Source organism: Hydra vulgaris, chromosome 01 (assembly GCF_038396675.1).
Source record: "Hydra vulgaris chromosome 01, alternate assembly HydraT2T_AEP".
NCBI lineage: Eukaryota > Metazoa > Cnidaria > Hydrozoa > Anthoathecata > Hydridae > Hydra > Hydra vulgaris.
Window position 1 is genome coordinate 11454569 of NC_088920.1, and position 17932 is coordinate 11472500.

General features: G+C 28.0%; 1 protein-coding gene across 1 annotated transcript in view; it reads left to right on the plus strand.

Annotated features, from left to right (window-relative positions):
* Window positions 1-14709: 14709 nt before the first annotated feature.
* Window positions 14710-17932, plus strand: part of LOC136074093 (uncharacterized) — a 7907-nt gene continuing 4684 nt past the window's right edge. Inside the window, exons 1-4 of the mRNA XM_065786392.1 lie at window positions 14710-14857; window positions 15116-15143; window positions 16010-16290; window positions 17054-17932. The exon at window positions 17054-17932 is cut by the window's right edge and continues 1879 nt beyond it. Of these exons, the coding sequence (XP_065642464.1) occupies window positions 14716-14857; window positions 15116-15143; window positions 16010-16290; window positions 17054-17932 (1330 nt within the window). The 5' untranslated portion in view covers window positions 14710-14715. The remainder of the gene's footprint in view (window positions 14858-15115; window positions 15144-16009; window positions 16291-17053) is intronic.

Genomic DNA, 17932 nt, shown 5'->3' on the forward strand with positions numbered 1-17932 from the left:
TTAAAATACATTCAAATTAAAATACAGTCAGTGCATGAAGAAACTCCAACACATTAAAATACATTCAAATTAAAATTCAGCCAGTACATGTAGGAACTCCAGCACCTTAAAATACATTGAAATTAAAATACAGTCAGTTTATGTAGAAACTCTAACACATTAAATTACATTCAAATTAAAATACAGTTAGTGTATGTAGAAATTGCAACAAATTAAAATTCATACAAATTTTTATGAAATGTTAATAAGTGGGTAAACTGGGGTTGAAGTAAACTGGGGTTGAAGTATCAAAAACTGATGGTAATTTTATTTCTTTTATTTCATTTTTTATTTTTTATTTTTTCCAATGTTATTTAGAATCTTTCCATTTAAAATTTATCATTTTGGATTATCATATTGAGATTTATTTTGATGAAGATTATTTTTGTTTCATGCGAATGTTTATGCTGGTTAAGTTGCTATTTGTTCAGACTGAAATGGCCTGCGACAGCCTTGCAGCTACGCAATCTTCTTTCCAGTTACCAAAAGCATCTTTCTCAGTAGCCTTGATATGAATTACTTAGTATGTGTGTTGATACATTTTAGCCTTCCTTTTCGTATAACCAATCAAAAGGGTTTTTATTTATTTGTCTCTAAAGCGTCATTGTACTTTTTGCTTTACTTTTTTTCTTTCAGTTTGGTGAAAGTATCAACCTCAGATGGAATTTGATCTGAACTAACAAAAACTTTTCTTCTAGAGTTATCAATTTTTGATAGGTAAGTTGCGGCAGCTAGTACCAGCTACACCTTGTTTCTAGTCTCCACGTGTTCAAACCGGACAACTATCGGTTGAGTGGCTTGTGAGTCGTTAGGAGCACTTATAATTACTAGAAGTTTATAAACTATTTTGTGAGTAGAAGCTGTTTTAATTGTCTCAATAACACCTTTTACAGCAGCTTGCCATTTTTATGACTTTTGTGCAAGGGAAACGCAAATGACTAAACGATTCAATTGTTCAACTGTTCAGTATAACTAAATTAAATATATTGTGCTCTTGATTAAGTTAGATACTTAGTTTATACAAAAGCATATCATTGTTTAGTTGCAAAAGACTTTAACTTTACAAGCATAACTTGGCATTTTGACTGGAATATCTTATCTGATCATAAAAGTATAACAACGTTTTGACCGGATCTTTTCTTTGCACTTTCTTTGTAATCAAAGCAGATTTTACGGCAAAAAATTCCTTTTCAAATAAAGTAAATATGATGAAATAAATACATTTATAAGTAACATAACTTGGCAAATTAAGTTAATAGAAAGCGGTGTTTAAGGATGATAAACCATATGGTTTAACCCCCTTAACGAGCGCGCCATAAGTTTATTTTAAAGGCAGCCAGTCAACCACCAAAGAAATGACAAGCGTGGATCACCGGCAAGTTAATTAAGGTAATTAGACTCAAAAAAGAGCTTTGGTACAAAAAAGCAAATTCAATATAGAAAAATGGAACGCATATCAAGAAGTATACATATGTAAAAAAAGACATGGATTTATATTTAGATATAACGATTTTTCAAAATATTGATCTCAAAAACCTATGATAAGCCGATGGGCAGTTATAACATTAGTCCGCTTTTTTTTTTAAAAGTAAGTGTTACATCAATAAAAGCTCCGCTAACTTTAATACCCCAATTTTCAATAAAATCTGGCAAGTTTTATTATCTTGGCTAGTAGCTAATGTTTTACCTTTTTATAAGAAAAGCAGCAAAACAAAGCCATTGGATTGCAGGTAAATATCAATGACTTCTGTTTCATGCAAACTTTTGAAAAAAATAGTTGAACTAGCCATATTCGATCATTTGGAAAATATCAAATAGCTTTCTAAATTTCAACATAAAATTATTTAAAAAAGACTTGCGTCAAAAATCTTTTTTTCAAACAATTGACTTTTTGACTCATTGAAAATCAAAGAACAAACCATTTGACGCAATTTTTCTTGACTTTGCAAAAATATTTGATAAATGTTTGCACGTCAAACTGTTGAAAGAGCTTGAAATGTAAAAAGCCTTGAATAAATAATAAAATGTTGAATAAAAGCCTTTTTAAAAAACCGCAAGCTGCGTCTTTATCCTTCCTGACAAGCACGTTTATACTTGGAGACTCAATATCTGACTGGGCTAATATAACAAGCTTTTACTTATATTTGTTAATAGCCAGCCAATTTATCTCAAATTAGCCATTAGCAAAATGTATGCAGATGACGCAAAACTTATTAAAGCTGTCGAAAACGATAAAGACAGAGCAAGTCAACAATCGGATATAGATGAGTTTAGTAGTCACAGACCTGACTAATAGAATTGAGTGTATTAATTAAATTTGATTTGATGAAAAGTTAAATTTGATTACTTTATATGCAAAGCCAAAGACGATGGCATTACCAACAGATCAGTTTTAGTTACGAATTCTGGAAGAGATCTTGGAACTCTAATCTTTGAAAATCCTAAATAAGCTCAAAAGTGCAACATAGCTGCAAACAAAACAAGTTATAAGCTCCGAATTCTTAAACACATGTTTATGTCAAGAGACATTTGCAAAAAAATTTATGTAACGTATTTTAGACCACATCTGGAGTTTACCATACAAATTTGGAACCCTTGATAGTGACGAAAAAAAAATGAAAAAGTACAACACAAGGCCACAAAAGTTTCTCGGGCTTTAAAAAATATGCAAAATTCTGAATTTAAATACTCTTGAAGACAGACGGAAAACATTTTAAATCTAACTGAATTGCACATAAGAACTGATAACCCCCTTAACGAGCGCGCCATAAGTTTATTTTAAAGGCAGCCAGTCAACCACCAAAGAAATGACAAGCGTGGATCACCGGCAAGTTAATTAAGGTAATTAGACTCAAAAAAGAGCTTTGGTACAAAAAAGCAAATTCAATATAGAAAAATGGAACGCATATCAAGAAGTATACATATGTAAAAAAAGACATGGATTTATATTTAGATATAACGATTTTTCAAAATATTGATCTCAAAAACCTATGATAAGCCGATGGGCAGTTATAACATTAGTCCGCTTTTTTTTTTAAAAGTAAGTGTTACATCAATAAAAGCTTTTTTTTTTTTGGGACACCCTACTCAATATACATTTGCTTATGGTCTTGTTGATCTTAAAAGTGTAAATTAAAAATAATGCAATGTATATAAAATAAGGTTTAAAATGATACTGCTGAAAAATTATTAAATTTAATTTTGAAAAGATAAAATCAAAGTACTATTTCTAATGATTTTATTTTTATAATATTTCTACTGATTTAAAAAAAGAATCTGTCATTGGCTTTGTTCTGCACTTGCAACAGTAACTGATAAAGTAAGAATGATTTGTAACGCAATAACTAGATTGGGATAAGTTTCTTGCAGCTCTTGTTTGTAGATATAGTTTAGGAAGTCATGTGCAGATTTTAGGAGAGAACTTTTTTCTCCTTTATAAACATGACAAACTGTTTTAACTTTGTTTCTAAATTTTAGAATCTATATCAGCAAGCTTCACTTGCAAACTTTTGTAATATGCCGACAGAGAATTTTCATTACAGGCTTTGATAAGATTCTCTGATCGGTAAAGAAAGTCATAAAGCTCTGTGACAATGCTGATCTGTTCAAAACGCTCTTTTACTGATGCAATTGACATATCAATTAGTGGCAAAAAGAAATCTGCTTTTTACTGATGTTCAAGTTGCAGAGTGTAACCAACACACTCTTATGAATAATTCGATCTTTTTTCGTGAACGCACTTGTTGCATTTGTTACCTTTATTTCACTAGCTAATATGTCGAGAGAGGTTGCAGAAGACTGAAGCAACTTACTTGATTTGTTGATTTGAAATAAAACGTCATACCAAATAACAATTGATAATAGGAAAGGCCATGTTCTAATATATTCTATTAGCAATTGTAGTTCTGTGGCTGTTGCCCTATCTCTCTTTTACAAGGCATGTTTTTCCAATCTTTCAAGTGCCTCTAAGATTTCTTTTAAATAATAAAAAAGTGGTTTATTACAGTTTATTCTACTTTTGCTCGTCTATGGTAGCTTGATTTGCAATGCCTGCATTACCATAATTGAGGGTAAAAAAATAAATTAAGAAAAAAAAGTAGCAAAGCAATAAATTAAAAGAAATATCAGTTAACGTTTTCGTAAAGCCATCCTTTATTCAAAGCACTTGAAATGTGCACTGCATGTTTTGTGTTCTTTAAGTTTTTTTGATAAACCTTCCCAAGTGTTCATTACTTGTCAGAATCGTGAAGAAGTTATACCAAAAAGTTTGTAACAAAAACAAAACACTTCATTGCTATTCAAAAAATATATTTGTCATGTCCGTTCATAGATTTCTCCATTATTCATCTTGCGGTATAATAATTCAGTAAAAATCGACTTCTTTCTAGATTGTATGGAAAACCAATTTCAATCTTTTTGAAACCACGTTTAACAACGTCACACCTCTGTACGTCAGAAACTATCTGGCCACTCAGAAGGATCATCACTAAGAAAAATAGGCAAAATTGTAATGATATTTGATGTAGACTCACATATCAATCTATCTGACTCTACTCTAGTGTTCAAATAATGACAATCAAAGTTATTTGTAGTTTCTGTTGGTATTGAAACACTTCAAGTCTGAACCACTGGTTTCAAAAAATGTGTTAGCTTGGGGTAATTTGTGATTTCCTCCCTGACTGCAGCTTTTTCTCTTCTCTTAGGGCACCAATTTTCACTTTTTTTATACCATTAATTAGATTGTGAAAAACTAACAAAATATATTATAAACTTTTGGAAACCGTCTTCATTGTTTGTTTTTTATGATATAAAAGACTAACAACGCATAATAATAATAATAAAAAAATCAGTTCAAAAATGCAAAATTAAAGTCCATATGATAATGGCCTTATAATCATATGAACTTTAAAATAAACAAACGTGAAGCGTTACAGTTTTCCAATGCTTTACATTTGTTTCTTTAAAAACAATGCTTATGATTTAATTAAAACAAATAATATACTTTTTCTTTCATAGTATTAAAGCGAAGTAATAACATATAGCATTGTAATTAAAATAAATTATTACCAAGATAAATTGTGAATCGCCAAAATGAAAAAACGATTTATAATTTATAAATAAAAAACCTTGAAATATGTAATCAAAATTCAAACAATAATCTATTTGCATATAATCATAAAGTAAGCGAATTAGAGAAATATATTTTTTCGCCCGATAGGCTCTTTAATGGTTTCTCGTTTACGGTTTGACAGATTTTTATAACGCTTGCGTTTTATAATAAAATTCGGACCTCGGTAGTGTTAAACGGTTGTTTTTTTTTGCATGAAAAATATTATTGCTCTTTTTTTACTCTTGCATAATTTAGGTAATATTGTGATTTAAAGGCCAAGTTTTTTTATTAATAGTAACAATATATATTTAAATATTTTTATAATAAACAATACAATAAAAAATGTTTTTAACTTTCAAAAAGGGCCCCTAAAAATGCTGGGTCCACCCCAATTGGGGGTGTGGGGGAGCCTTGCCACGGCTCTGATCAAAAGCATCTTACGAATTTCTAATTGCTGTGTATTGGACCTCAACGCTACCGTGTTTAAAAACTACGTTTTTTTAATTTCATAATGAATTTTTGCGTTTTTAAAATACCACCAGTATTTTACCACAGTAACAAAAATCATAGTAATTATAATGCCCACAATCGTTATAGTTAAAAACCTTTCATTATTTGTATTGACGTTTTATAATAGTTAATAATGACGTTATTAAACAGTTAATCATTAATGATTTAAATACTGATGATTTCTATTCGCGCCGATTGTTTAAAATTACCCTTAAAAACTCAAAAAATGTAAAAATGTTAAACAATAAAAAGAATGGCGCGAGTTAGTTATCCGAAATAAAAAACAAAAAAATCTCCATCGGAAAGCAACACCTAGAAAATATTTTATGACCCTCCGCGTATTAAAATTTGTTTATGAGGGTCAAAATGGGATTGGCTAATATACGTGTAATATTAAGTAAATCTGTATTGTACCGAATCTACAAAGGTTTGAAAAAATTTTTTTAAGGAGTTATATTATCAGCTAGTTTTTCCCAACTTTTATAAAATAGTTATTATATTTCTCTGCAATATCTATTGCCTTATTAGCTAAAATATCATTCTCATCTATTTTTGAGTTTTGCGGAACACTTAGGTGGTCTTTTATTTTCCTTGTTACCTCTTTTATTATGCACCATGTTTTTTTGTTGCTAATGTAATAATTTTCTAATAAATTGCGTTAATGGTTTTTTTAAGAACGTTTTTTTCAAATAGATTTTTGTATTGTTTATTTATTTTTTTTTTTTTTATTTCTATGTTTTTTTCTTTCAAAAACATTTCATATACCCAAACTATAATATTCAGCTCCATAAGAATATGTAAAATTTTTTACTCGTCGTAATAATAATTTAATGAAAACACGTCCGAAATATGCATTACTTACGGCTAATTTTCCAAAATAAAATTAAAATTTTTTTGAGACAACCCCATTTTTTTTAAACATAAAAAACATAAGATTTAAGTAAACTAAATTTAAAGCCTAATTTAAAGCACGGAGCACACACAGAAGTGGTTCGCAAGTAAAATTTATGTCGGCTCCAAAAACTATTCTTAAACTTTGTCTTTCTTAATTTTTTATGACTAGTACTAAGCCACGCAATATTAGAATAAGGAAAATAACTGTGAATAAAGGCAAAATTTAGTTTTTTCATCGATGTTATGTTTATTTATAATTTCAATATTTGTTAATTAAGAGGTACATTTTTTAATTTACTTTTTTTTGTAGTAGTGCATAAATTTTTGTCCGTATTTAGTGAATGTTAGTTCCTTAGGAAAGGCTCGTTACTGTTTGTTAACTATTTTAAAAAATATTTTAAAGTTTCTGTTAGAATAAAGAGATTGAAATCATCAGCAAACAACATTAGATCTAAAAAATTTATTGCTAAGTATAAGTCGTTTATTGCTAAGCATAAGTCGTTTGTTGCTAGGTATTAAGGGTGGAATGCAAGAACCGAACTTGAGTCAAGTTCAACTTGAAATCTCAAGTTCGACTTTGTCAAGTCAGACTTGAAAAATTGACTCGACCGAATGCGTAAACGAGACTTGAAAATTTCAAGTTCGTGCTTGAGAAAGTCAAATTTGAAAAATAGTCGAGGCGTTGAAATCAGGGCGCTTATCGGAAAATGCACTTTGCAACCAATAGCGGCAATGGATTTTTTTACGGGAAAAACCTTTTACTGAAACAAATTCGTGTAATGATATTTGTATAACATACGATCAATATATAAATTATATGACAATATAAATTACAATTTAACTACAGGTAATAGTTAATCATGACACTTTTACAATTTTAAAGCTGTAAAAAAGAAGGGATAAAAAATAAATGTGTTATTTGTTTACTGCTTATTCTGTTTCCGTTCATCAAAATGAAAATTTCGTCGTAAATATTTATGATCGGAATTGCTCATCTAATAAAAGAATAAAAATTTCAAAATTCATATCCACTATAGACTTTTTGCTTACTTTTTAAATATTTGTAAAATGAATTCTAAAAGACGAATTTTCTGTCAGCAAGAAAAATCACTTTTGATCGATGTAATCAAAGACTACAACGACATCAAAGAAAAGAAGACCGATAATGTCTCCCTAAAAAAAAAAATTCTTTGTGGGAAGAAATAACGCAATTATTCAACAGCCAAGGCATCGGAATTAAAAGAGATCAAAAAGAACCAAAGAAATGCTGGATGAACTCAAAGCAAAAAGCAAAACAATTTTTTGATTTGTAAGTAGCAAATAAAGAAAAAAAACAGAGTATATGTTATATTAATAAGAAAACATCAAACAATACGAATTCTCTTAATACAAATATTAGTTTATTTTGAGAAATTTTCACTGGGTTATGGACACCAGCATCATCAGCTCGTAAAATATTACAAAGTTTTGTAATATTTTACGAGGTGATGATGCTGGTGTCCATAACTCAGTGAAAATTTCTCAAAATAAATTATTATTTGAATTAAGAGAATTCGTATTGTTTGATGTTTATTTTTAATATATATATATATATATATATATATATATATATATATATATATATATAAAAATATATATAAATATATATATATATATGTATATATATATATATATACACATTTATATACCATTAAAATATTTCATTTATTTATATAGGTAATCCGAACGAGTCAATGGAGGTCACATATGAAGACAGGACTTTTGATACTATTGGGCCACTCATAGAAACAGAAAAGAAAACTTTTACTGAACCATTGATACCATCTGGTTCATTAACAAATAAAAAAGAACAATGTTCAACATTAAAAAAGAAATCTTTCTAAAAATCTCTCTAAAAAAAATGAAAAAAAGCAATATAATGAAATTCATGATCTTGATAAAGAACTAATAGAAATAGCTAACATAAAAATAAACTTACTCCAGCAAAAGCAACAATACAAACAAAAATAACATGAAATTAGAATGAAAATTTACCAAAAAAATTGTCACAGTTATAAAAAAGAACACAAGTTATTAACGTGGTCGTCTGGTAAAAAAATCAAAAATACAATTTGGGGGAAAGTTTATTTTTTTTTCAACCTTAAGAAGTCATATTTGTAAGACAAAAAAAAAAAAAAAAAAAAAAAAAAAAAAAAATTTAGTTTTTTAATGCTCAATCAGCAAAAAAATGGTTAAAACATCACTTTCTTAAAACAAAGAGTTCTAGCTATCTGTACATCCGTTTTGCATGAAGTTTGTTTTTTTATGCAGGATATATATAAAATTAGTATGTGAACCAGTAAAAATTTATAATTATATTTAAAGTCATAATGGCAGCTTTACGTATTTGGATAAATTAAAAAAGGGGTAAAGTTCAACAAAAACCAACCCATATTTCCTAAAATGCTCAATAAATTAATTAGATTCTGGTTCACATACTAACTTATACACAGATGAACAAACCCTGAAAATTTCATTTAAAAATAATTTATAGAAGCTGAGATATTTGCGTTTCAAGTCTGAAATATCACAAACGGAGAAAACCAACAAAATAAAAATAAAATAATTAAAATGATCCTTTAGAATAACTATCTCCACCTTCCTGGTGTTTTTCTTTATCAATAAATCCTTTCCTTATAGCTCTTAACTTTTTTCTTTTGTTCTTTACAGTATCTGTTGATTTTTTTTGTATATTTTTGACTTTTTTACTATCAAATACTATAGCACGATCAATAAAATATTTTCCTGGTGTTAAACAAAGATTCTTCAAAACATTAGCTAGAGATAAATATCCATCATTAAAACTTACTACTGATGAAAACGTACACATTTCTAGTAAAATTACATGAATTGCTTTTTGCAATAATGGATTAATTACCTCATGGTTTAAATTGAAAACGAAATGCGTAAACTGAGTGTTTCTAGCTTTAAAGCTTACTCCTTCTGAGGATAATGCATCTTTAACATAAATAGCTGTAATTAATCTTAAGAATCTAGCAACTACAGGAATTTTTTCATCCTAGTAATCAATTTCATAACAAGTTTGCTGGTCATCTAAAATCCTGTGATAAATATTAACACCAGAAGCTGTACAGCTTAAAAAATCATGCTCAATAACTAATTTATTTTCTCTCAAACTGAATTGCATTGTTATTTTATCATTTGGTGGAATAAGTTGCATATCATAATTTTGCGGCCTATCTGTCAAAGTATAATAACCTTCTCTAATTAAGAATGCACGGTCTTCAATAGCCATATCACTTAATGCAGTTTCTATAGTACCCTGCTTTACAATTATTTCTTTTTCATACAGTATTTGATTGTTATAGCGAAAGTACATTTTCTTTTGATAAAGTTTACAAAACAGTTCTGCATCATTACAGTAGAAAGGACCATAAAGAAACGTGCAATTCCATAACCCTATAACATTGTAGTTTTCTAAATGTGCTGTTTTCTCAAATGCATCAATTATGATATTATATTCTGCTGTAAAGCACCCTGCAACAAATCGCTTTTCTGCAATTGTCATTTTCGAATCGTTGACAGATACCTTATTAACTTTTGCAGGAAGATTAGTCCATTCTGGCATTTCGGCAGAGAAATGTATCTTTCCATCTTTTAGCATAACCTTTCTTTTTAATGGGCGATTTCGACAAATTACAGAACCAGAATTATACTCCCACTCGTATTCTATGTTTTTACCTGGAGTCGTGGCTTTAAATGTTTCTAATTTATCTGCAATAAATTCTCTACGCAATTTTGAATTTCTAACCAAAGGTAAATTAAGTTCATCTATTAAATCATTGAATAAAAATTTAAGATAAGCCGAGATTTCAGCATATTGCTTCAACTGCTCTTTAGGTTCCAACCCAATGGTTAATCTCAATGAACCAAAAATAGGATTAATACTTGTTAAAGGAAACCCTATACTATATCTTTCAGAGATAGGTAGATCGTAAAAGTGGCATAAAGGGTAGAATAAATATATTAAGAGATCAGATACTAACTCTCTAAAGTCATCAGATTTTAAAGAAAGATCTGTAATGAAACCATTGGTGTTAATAGCAACATAACATGGTTTAGGATCAGAACTTCTACTTACTTGTAATCCAGAATGCAATAATTCTAATTTATTAGTTTGATCTACTATTTCTTGATATACAAATCTCACATTTCTATTAATAAGTTCTAAATATTTTACCTCAAGCCAATGCATATTAGCAAAGTAAGAAAAAAAACTCAGCGTTGATATATCTATGTGTTCCGCCTCACTTAACTGTAATAATCTTGCATTGACTTCAGACCACTTATCATTATTATTAATCATGGTAAGAGCACCAGCACTTCGTTTATCTAGACCTAATTGTGCAAATTTTGTTAAACTTTGAATTAATATAATATTTAATGCCCCTGATTTAATTAAAGCTTCAAAACTCTGAATATAAGAAATCGTGAATTTCTTGATCATTCATAGCATTTAAAGTCATATCAATTACTAGAGTTCTTTGCTTGGAGGGCCAACTGCTCATTTGAGATAAAAGAGCCCTAATATTAAAGGCAATTTGTTTTAAGGCTAAAACATTATTAGGATGTAATTCTGTAAACATAATATCTGCGGACTTATGAGTATCGACTATTTGTTGAATTTGAAAAACAGATATTTGCTTTTTGCTTAAGTTTGCAAGACTATCTAACCATTCAAAGTAACTCTGGCTGGTGACATAAACATTTAATGGTTTAAGAAAGTGTTCGGCTTCATATTGTGCATCTAATAGTTGAAATACTCGCACAAAAGCACGCATCCCATAAGGCACTACTAAGGCTCCTTGTACAGGAAGATCATTTAATTGTGCTTGAATAATTTTAGGTAATGTTAATGCTAACGGATTATGGCTTAGATCTAGAAGCATAATTTCTGAGAGATTTTGTACTGTTCGTATAGCACATGATATATTTCCTGCTATACAATCCTGTAAAAATGCATCTAATATTTGTTTCATTTCTCCATCAACTACAGCTCTTAAAGCTTGTTTAGGCTCATATCTACGTAGATAATCTTTTGAGTATCTCTTTAAATATTTTGCATAGAATTTAAATCCATCAGGTAATGCTGTAGGTAATGCTGAAATTAACTTTCTTATATTTTCAAAAGAAAAAGCCTCGGCAGCAGTTATTATAGGCACGCTTTGAATGTGTTGAAGCACCAATTGCTGCAGTTGATTTATAACTTCATATTCAATCAATTTAACATTACATAGCTCAGGATTTTTTAATTTTTCCTCCTCATCTAAAGTAAGATCAGTTATCATAGAAGTTTTATTAATTGCTTCCCAGAAAGCAGCCGTTTCTTCTACATCAACAAATAACTTAGGATATGTTTGTTAAATTATGCGCTGAGCTCTAATGGGATCTATGCGATATCCAAGGTGTTCCATAGCTTCATGTACAAATGTAGGCTCTTCTTTTACATTGCAGAGAACCATTGCTTTAATATAATTGAAGTTATCTCTAAAATAATAAATTTTAAACAATCGTGCAAGCAAGGGGTCAACATTCTGTTGATTCCAGGCATTAATAGCACCTTTGTATGAAGCGATAGTTGGTTCATTTGATTCAAGCCTTGAAATTAATTTTGTAATGAGAACTTTGAAAACATTTGGGTCTTTCGAAATTAGATCCTTAAATTCCCTTAGTGTACTGGCTGTTGGAGGTAGTATATTATATTTCTTACATAGCCCAAATACCGTTGTAGGACGCCATTCCATTGGCTCGAATTCTTGACATGGGACATCAATTGCAGCTTTAAATTCTTTACAATAATTTTCATTTTTTTCTTTCTAATTTCTTCTAATTTCAGGAAAAAGCTGGTTTAAATGTTCTAAAGCTACCTGTAACTCATTTGCTCTTGTATACATCTGATCTTCACCATTTAGAGAAATAAACATATCAACTAGTGTCTCTGGAATATTCTGCTATCTTGCAGTTAATTTAATTATTTTTTGTTCTAATATTTTTAGAGCTAAATTTTGACTTGTATCAACGTTAATATCTTGGTTAGGTTTATTTACTTCAACCCATATAGGCACATGATCTACTGTTTCTTCTAATGTCTTAATAAGAGATAAAACTAAAACATCTGTAATATATGATGCTTGGGTTACTATAAATACTCTATAATATCTATGTAACTCATTCCAAAATAAATTTGAATCAATAAAGATAGGAAATAATTGCCCAAAATCAGCATACCTTTCCTATATTGAAAACGTAGAAGCTGCATTGCCCATGTTTCAACTTCCCGTAAATAAAATTTCTCATGCATCATTGCAAATGGAGACTTCGGATAACCAAGATAATTCAGCTCTTCTAAATCAAAATTAGCATTAAACTGTCCCGTATCTAAAAGAAATAACTGAAACTTTACTAAGTCTTCATTAGCAATTATCCCATTTTTAAACACATACAATACTCGCTTAAATCTCTCAAACCAATGCTCATATCCTTTCATTGTTTTAATAAATTTTATTACCTTCAAGTAACTGCCAAATGCCCTATTTGATTATAGAAAGTATTAGCCAGAGCTTACAGCTTTGATGGACAGAACAAAAACTTAATGATCACGATAAAAATTTTAATTAAACTTGAAAGATTCGGTGGAACAACCAAAAAACTTTTAATGATTAGCAATAAGCGCGCTTTACAGGTCGTGCTTATTAAACACGTATACTTATAGAATTTAATGTCCTCTGATCAAATAAATTAGTTCATTGAAAGGCGTATTGGATTTGGAAACAACCTTATTCTCTCGGGAAAAACCGGCGCATGTTGTATTTAATAAAACGCAATTAGAAAACAATCGTCAGAACGCAATAAAGTGAATGTTTCTTAGTCGGGTTTTGTTCAAATAGTTGACATTATAAGAACTTAAAATAAGCGATCTCGGGTTTTGAAGTTTATGTGATATTATTTGTGAGCATGAAAAAAGAGTCATTCCAATTGCGGTACCGATGATTTAGAGGAAACAAACTGATCATGGTAACATGGTTTCGACTCAAGTCCATACTCCTCTAAAGTCCTCTTTTTTTAAATATCTCTAATGTCCTATTTATCCTCTAAAATGTTGAAAATTTTATCAAATCTCCTCTATAACTCCACTTTTTTTTCAGGTACTCTAACCTTTTAGAAATAGTAAAAATTAACATTTTTATTAAAAATAGTATTTTTATTCTAAAATAACATTTTTATTTTTTCGATTAGCAGATTTTTAATTTGTTTATTACAGTACTAACATTTATATTAGTTACAGTACTAACATTTATATTAGTTATTTGCAGCTTCTGCTAACTCCAAACCTATGAGACTTTAAGTTCAGACTGAACCCAGGATCCACAAAGCTTTTGATCTGATGAATCAATGATTGTTCTTAATTGAAGTTTTTATAAAGAAATATCTTCAAGAAAAAAAATATAATAAAAACACACATATTAAACATTCTTCTCTTCTTCTTTTTTCTCCTTATTATTTTTTTGTTTTATTTTATTTTTTCTATTTCTCTAAAGATATATTTTTATGTCTTCACAGATCAATCTCCTATTTTCTGAATGAAATCTTGCTTTTTGCAGAGTCATTGTATTATTATAATATATACAAATTGTATTTCTGTAGTGCCATTGGCACTACAGAAATACCAAAAGTTTCACAACTCTAGCTATTCTTGAAGACAGTGAAAAATAAATTGTAATTCTCCACTACAAAAAGTGGAGACCGTGCTTTGTTATCCATAATCGGAAATCCATAAACCTACAGCATAAAATCGTTTTTTTTTTGAAAGATCAATTAATATAGAATGATGTGTAATATATATATATTTTGATATCATCAATGCCACATGGATTTCTTTAACATCAAAATCAGGTATATAAAAAGTTGCCTATATATATTTAAATAGGTTATCACAGGTACTTAATAAAATTTTTTTACATTTCTGATCATTTTATTGGATTCGTCTCCCCTGAAAATAGCCAGGTACAAATTTTTTAAGTAAAAAGATTAAATATTTCTAAATTTTGTAACTTGAAACCTATAAAGAAAAATTAGAGTTCTGAGAAAACGATTCAGACAATATGAAATGTTATGAAAAAGCTGATAATGTTTTAACAAAATGGAAGCAAATAAATGGACATCTTTCATGGGAGCATGTAAAAAAAGAACTAGAAGCTTTTAAGCGCTGTGATATCGTAGTTAAAATTGAGAGGAAATTTGGAGGTAAAAATAAATAAACAGTAAAAACAGTTTTTCTTCTTTTTTCAGAAATGTTTCTGCAAAATATGAGATATTTCTTAAAACATATGAAATCATAATATATTTTTGCAAAATAATTAAAACACAGGCTAAAGAACATAGACTTCATTTTAAAAAAGGAAAGGTTTTTATTTTTATTTTTTTCAAAGTTAGTTATAATTTTTTAACTTGTAATTTTAATGAGGTAAAAAAAAAACATAACTATAAATTTTTACTTTTTAGATTACTTGTTATGTCTAAAGAACAAAAGGTAATTAAAAATCTTTGTATGTTGTTCATTTTTTGTTACTCATTAAATATAAAATTTAAAGTATTTATCTTTATTGTTGATAATTTCAGTCTTCTCTGTTTAACCAGCGCTTTTGCGCTTAAGACTTTTTGTGCTTGCCTACACCCCCGCAAAGTCTTTGGCGAGAGCATAAAAAAGCACTTAACAAAAAAAATAAATAAATATTGTTTTGTTTTAAAATCCAATAAAAAATTTTTTCTTTATTTGTTCACTTTTATTGAAAAATGCTTTCTTTTTTTACCAGTTTTTTTTTAAATTATTTTATCTAGTGTATATTCAAAGTATTCTTTTCACTTTTTTTATTTTAATTTAAGTAGCAGAAAAAAATTATTTTTTTAAATCGTGCAGGCAAACTTTAAAAAGACCATCCTACCAGTTTTTTTTCGTGCTCTGGCATTAAATTTTAAATGGAGAAGTCTGTAATTTTGAATTTTGTTGACGTGCTTTTGTTCAGAAAATATTGTTGTAAAAAAAAAAGCATTTTGCTTCAATTATACTTTTTTTTTGTTAAAGATACTGATTATTTTAATTTGATTTTTTTTTAAATTAAATAATTTTAGTTGAAATTTTTTATTTGCTTATAATTTAAAATAGTTTTTTTTTTTTTAAATAAAAACTCTAAATTAAATATGATTTCAAAAATTTAAATTTAGATTTGGATATATATAATATACTAATATAGACAAAAATCATTTCTCTTTATCAAAGATTAAATTTTGCAAAACCAATTAAAACTTTTTTTTGTTAAAAAAAAAAGTAGATGAATTTTTTTAAGAGAATTTTAAGAGAATACTTTTTAAGAGAATGTATTATTATTTTTTTTACAGCACAATTGAATGTCGAATTCCACACGGCTGTGTATTTAAGTTTGACTTAAAAGATGAATTTTGTAGAGTTGAATTTCAATTATTTAGTAATAGTAACAAATGGAAAGTTATTAATTGTAAGAAAAATAATTCTGAATATTACTTAACAAAAAAAAAGAATGGTAAATTGTTTGTGAAAGTGGAAAATTTAAGATTTGAAAATAAAAAAATTAATTTCAAGTTTTCATTTGAAGATTCAAAAAAAAACAGTTTTCAACATGGTTGTGCTGTTATTATTACAGGTAATATTTTTAATTGTTATTTTCATTTTTTGCATTAAAAATAAAATGATTCAAATCAATATTTTGTAAAATCTTGAATCACATTTTTACTAAGTAAACCCACAAAATATTTAACCATTTTCAAATATGTCTCTTTTTATGTAACTTCTTTTTTTTTTTTATGATTTTTTTTTTTTTTGGCTTCTTATTTTTTTAATAATTATTTTACAAATTTTTTAAATGAATTAAAAAATTTTTCTTAAGAATTTTTTAGGAGTTCTTCTTACAAGTTTTTTTTATAATTTTTTTGTTTTTATGATAATGTATAAACATGTTTGTTTTTACTTTATTTGTTAAATTGAAAACTTTATTTGTTAAATTGAAAACAATTTCAGTGTTTGCAATGGCAAAGTGCAATTGCTTTTTGCATATATATTTTTTTCTCAAAAAAAATTTCATAATTTTTTTTTTTTTTTTTGGCTATTCTTAAAAATATAGGATAAGTATTTTTGCTTGAGGTTTTTATAAGGTCTTATCTATAAAGTGTATGATGTCACCCTAAGCTTGACTTATAAATAGAAGTATGATCACCTTTGCTTTTGCGTTGAGATTTTTATTAAAAATAAGACACTTTTGAATTTAAATTACTTGAAATCTATGCATGGAGAACTAAAATTTTCTGCTTCTATCTTAAAGTTAAACTTAGTGTGAAAATATTTTGTATTAAAGACTTTTTTGCATTTTTTTTTTTTTGAGTCTTTTACATTTATCTTTTTTCATTCAGGTTTTTGCTACTTTGAGTTGCCCTATAATGGTTTGTTTATTGCTACACCTGAACCAATTTTTGACAATGAGTTTAGTAAAAATATAAAGACATTGAAATCCCTGGATTGGAGAAAGATAAACAACATTTGTTTAGATAAAGTACATGATGACAAATTAATAGAATTAATTGCATTAGATTATTTTGATAGAAATTTTCCTGATTGTAATGAAGTGATTCATGTCTCTTCTTCTATTGCTAACAATGATAATTTAGATTTTGTTGTTTCCAAGTTTATTCATTTATTGACTGTAAATAATACAAGCCTGCGTGCTGTGTTTCCTAGTTACGGTTTATGCTATCATGCATCTCTTTTAAAGTGTAATGTTGAAAATATCACTTATTATAACGATGAAAATAGAATAATAATATTTTTCTGTAAGTTCAACCTTGTTATAATTGCTCGTGTTACTACTTCAACGGATTACTTAAAACTTGAATATGAGAGCTGTTTAAATGATGTCATATTATTTGTTAATGTTAACAATCCTCTTATTGACAATAATAAACTGATTATTTTGGGAATAGTAGTTTTACCTTTACATGATCGTAAAGATTTAAAAGAAGAGTTATTTTTTCACTTCTCTGAGGGGTTTCATTTAGATAAAATTTTGTTTCTATGTAAAGATGACATGGACAATGAGAATTTTATAAATTGGTGGAGATCAGTTGCAGCATACTGCATTAAAAAAGTAAATAAACAAATTAATAATGAAATACTATTTAAAAAACTCATCAGCTTAACTATGATGTCAATGGCTAAAGTTGACCATTGTTATCCCACATTAGAATCAAATACTCAAAAACAAATACAATCATTGATTCTTAATGTTGAACAAA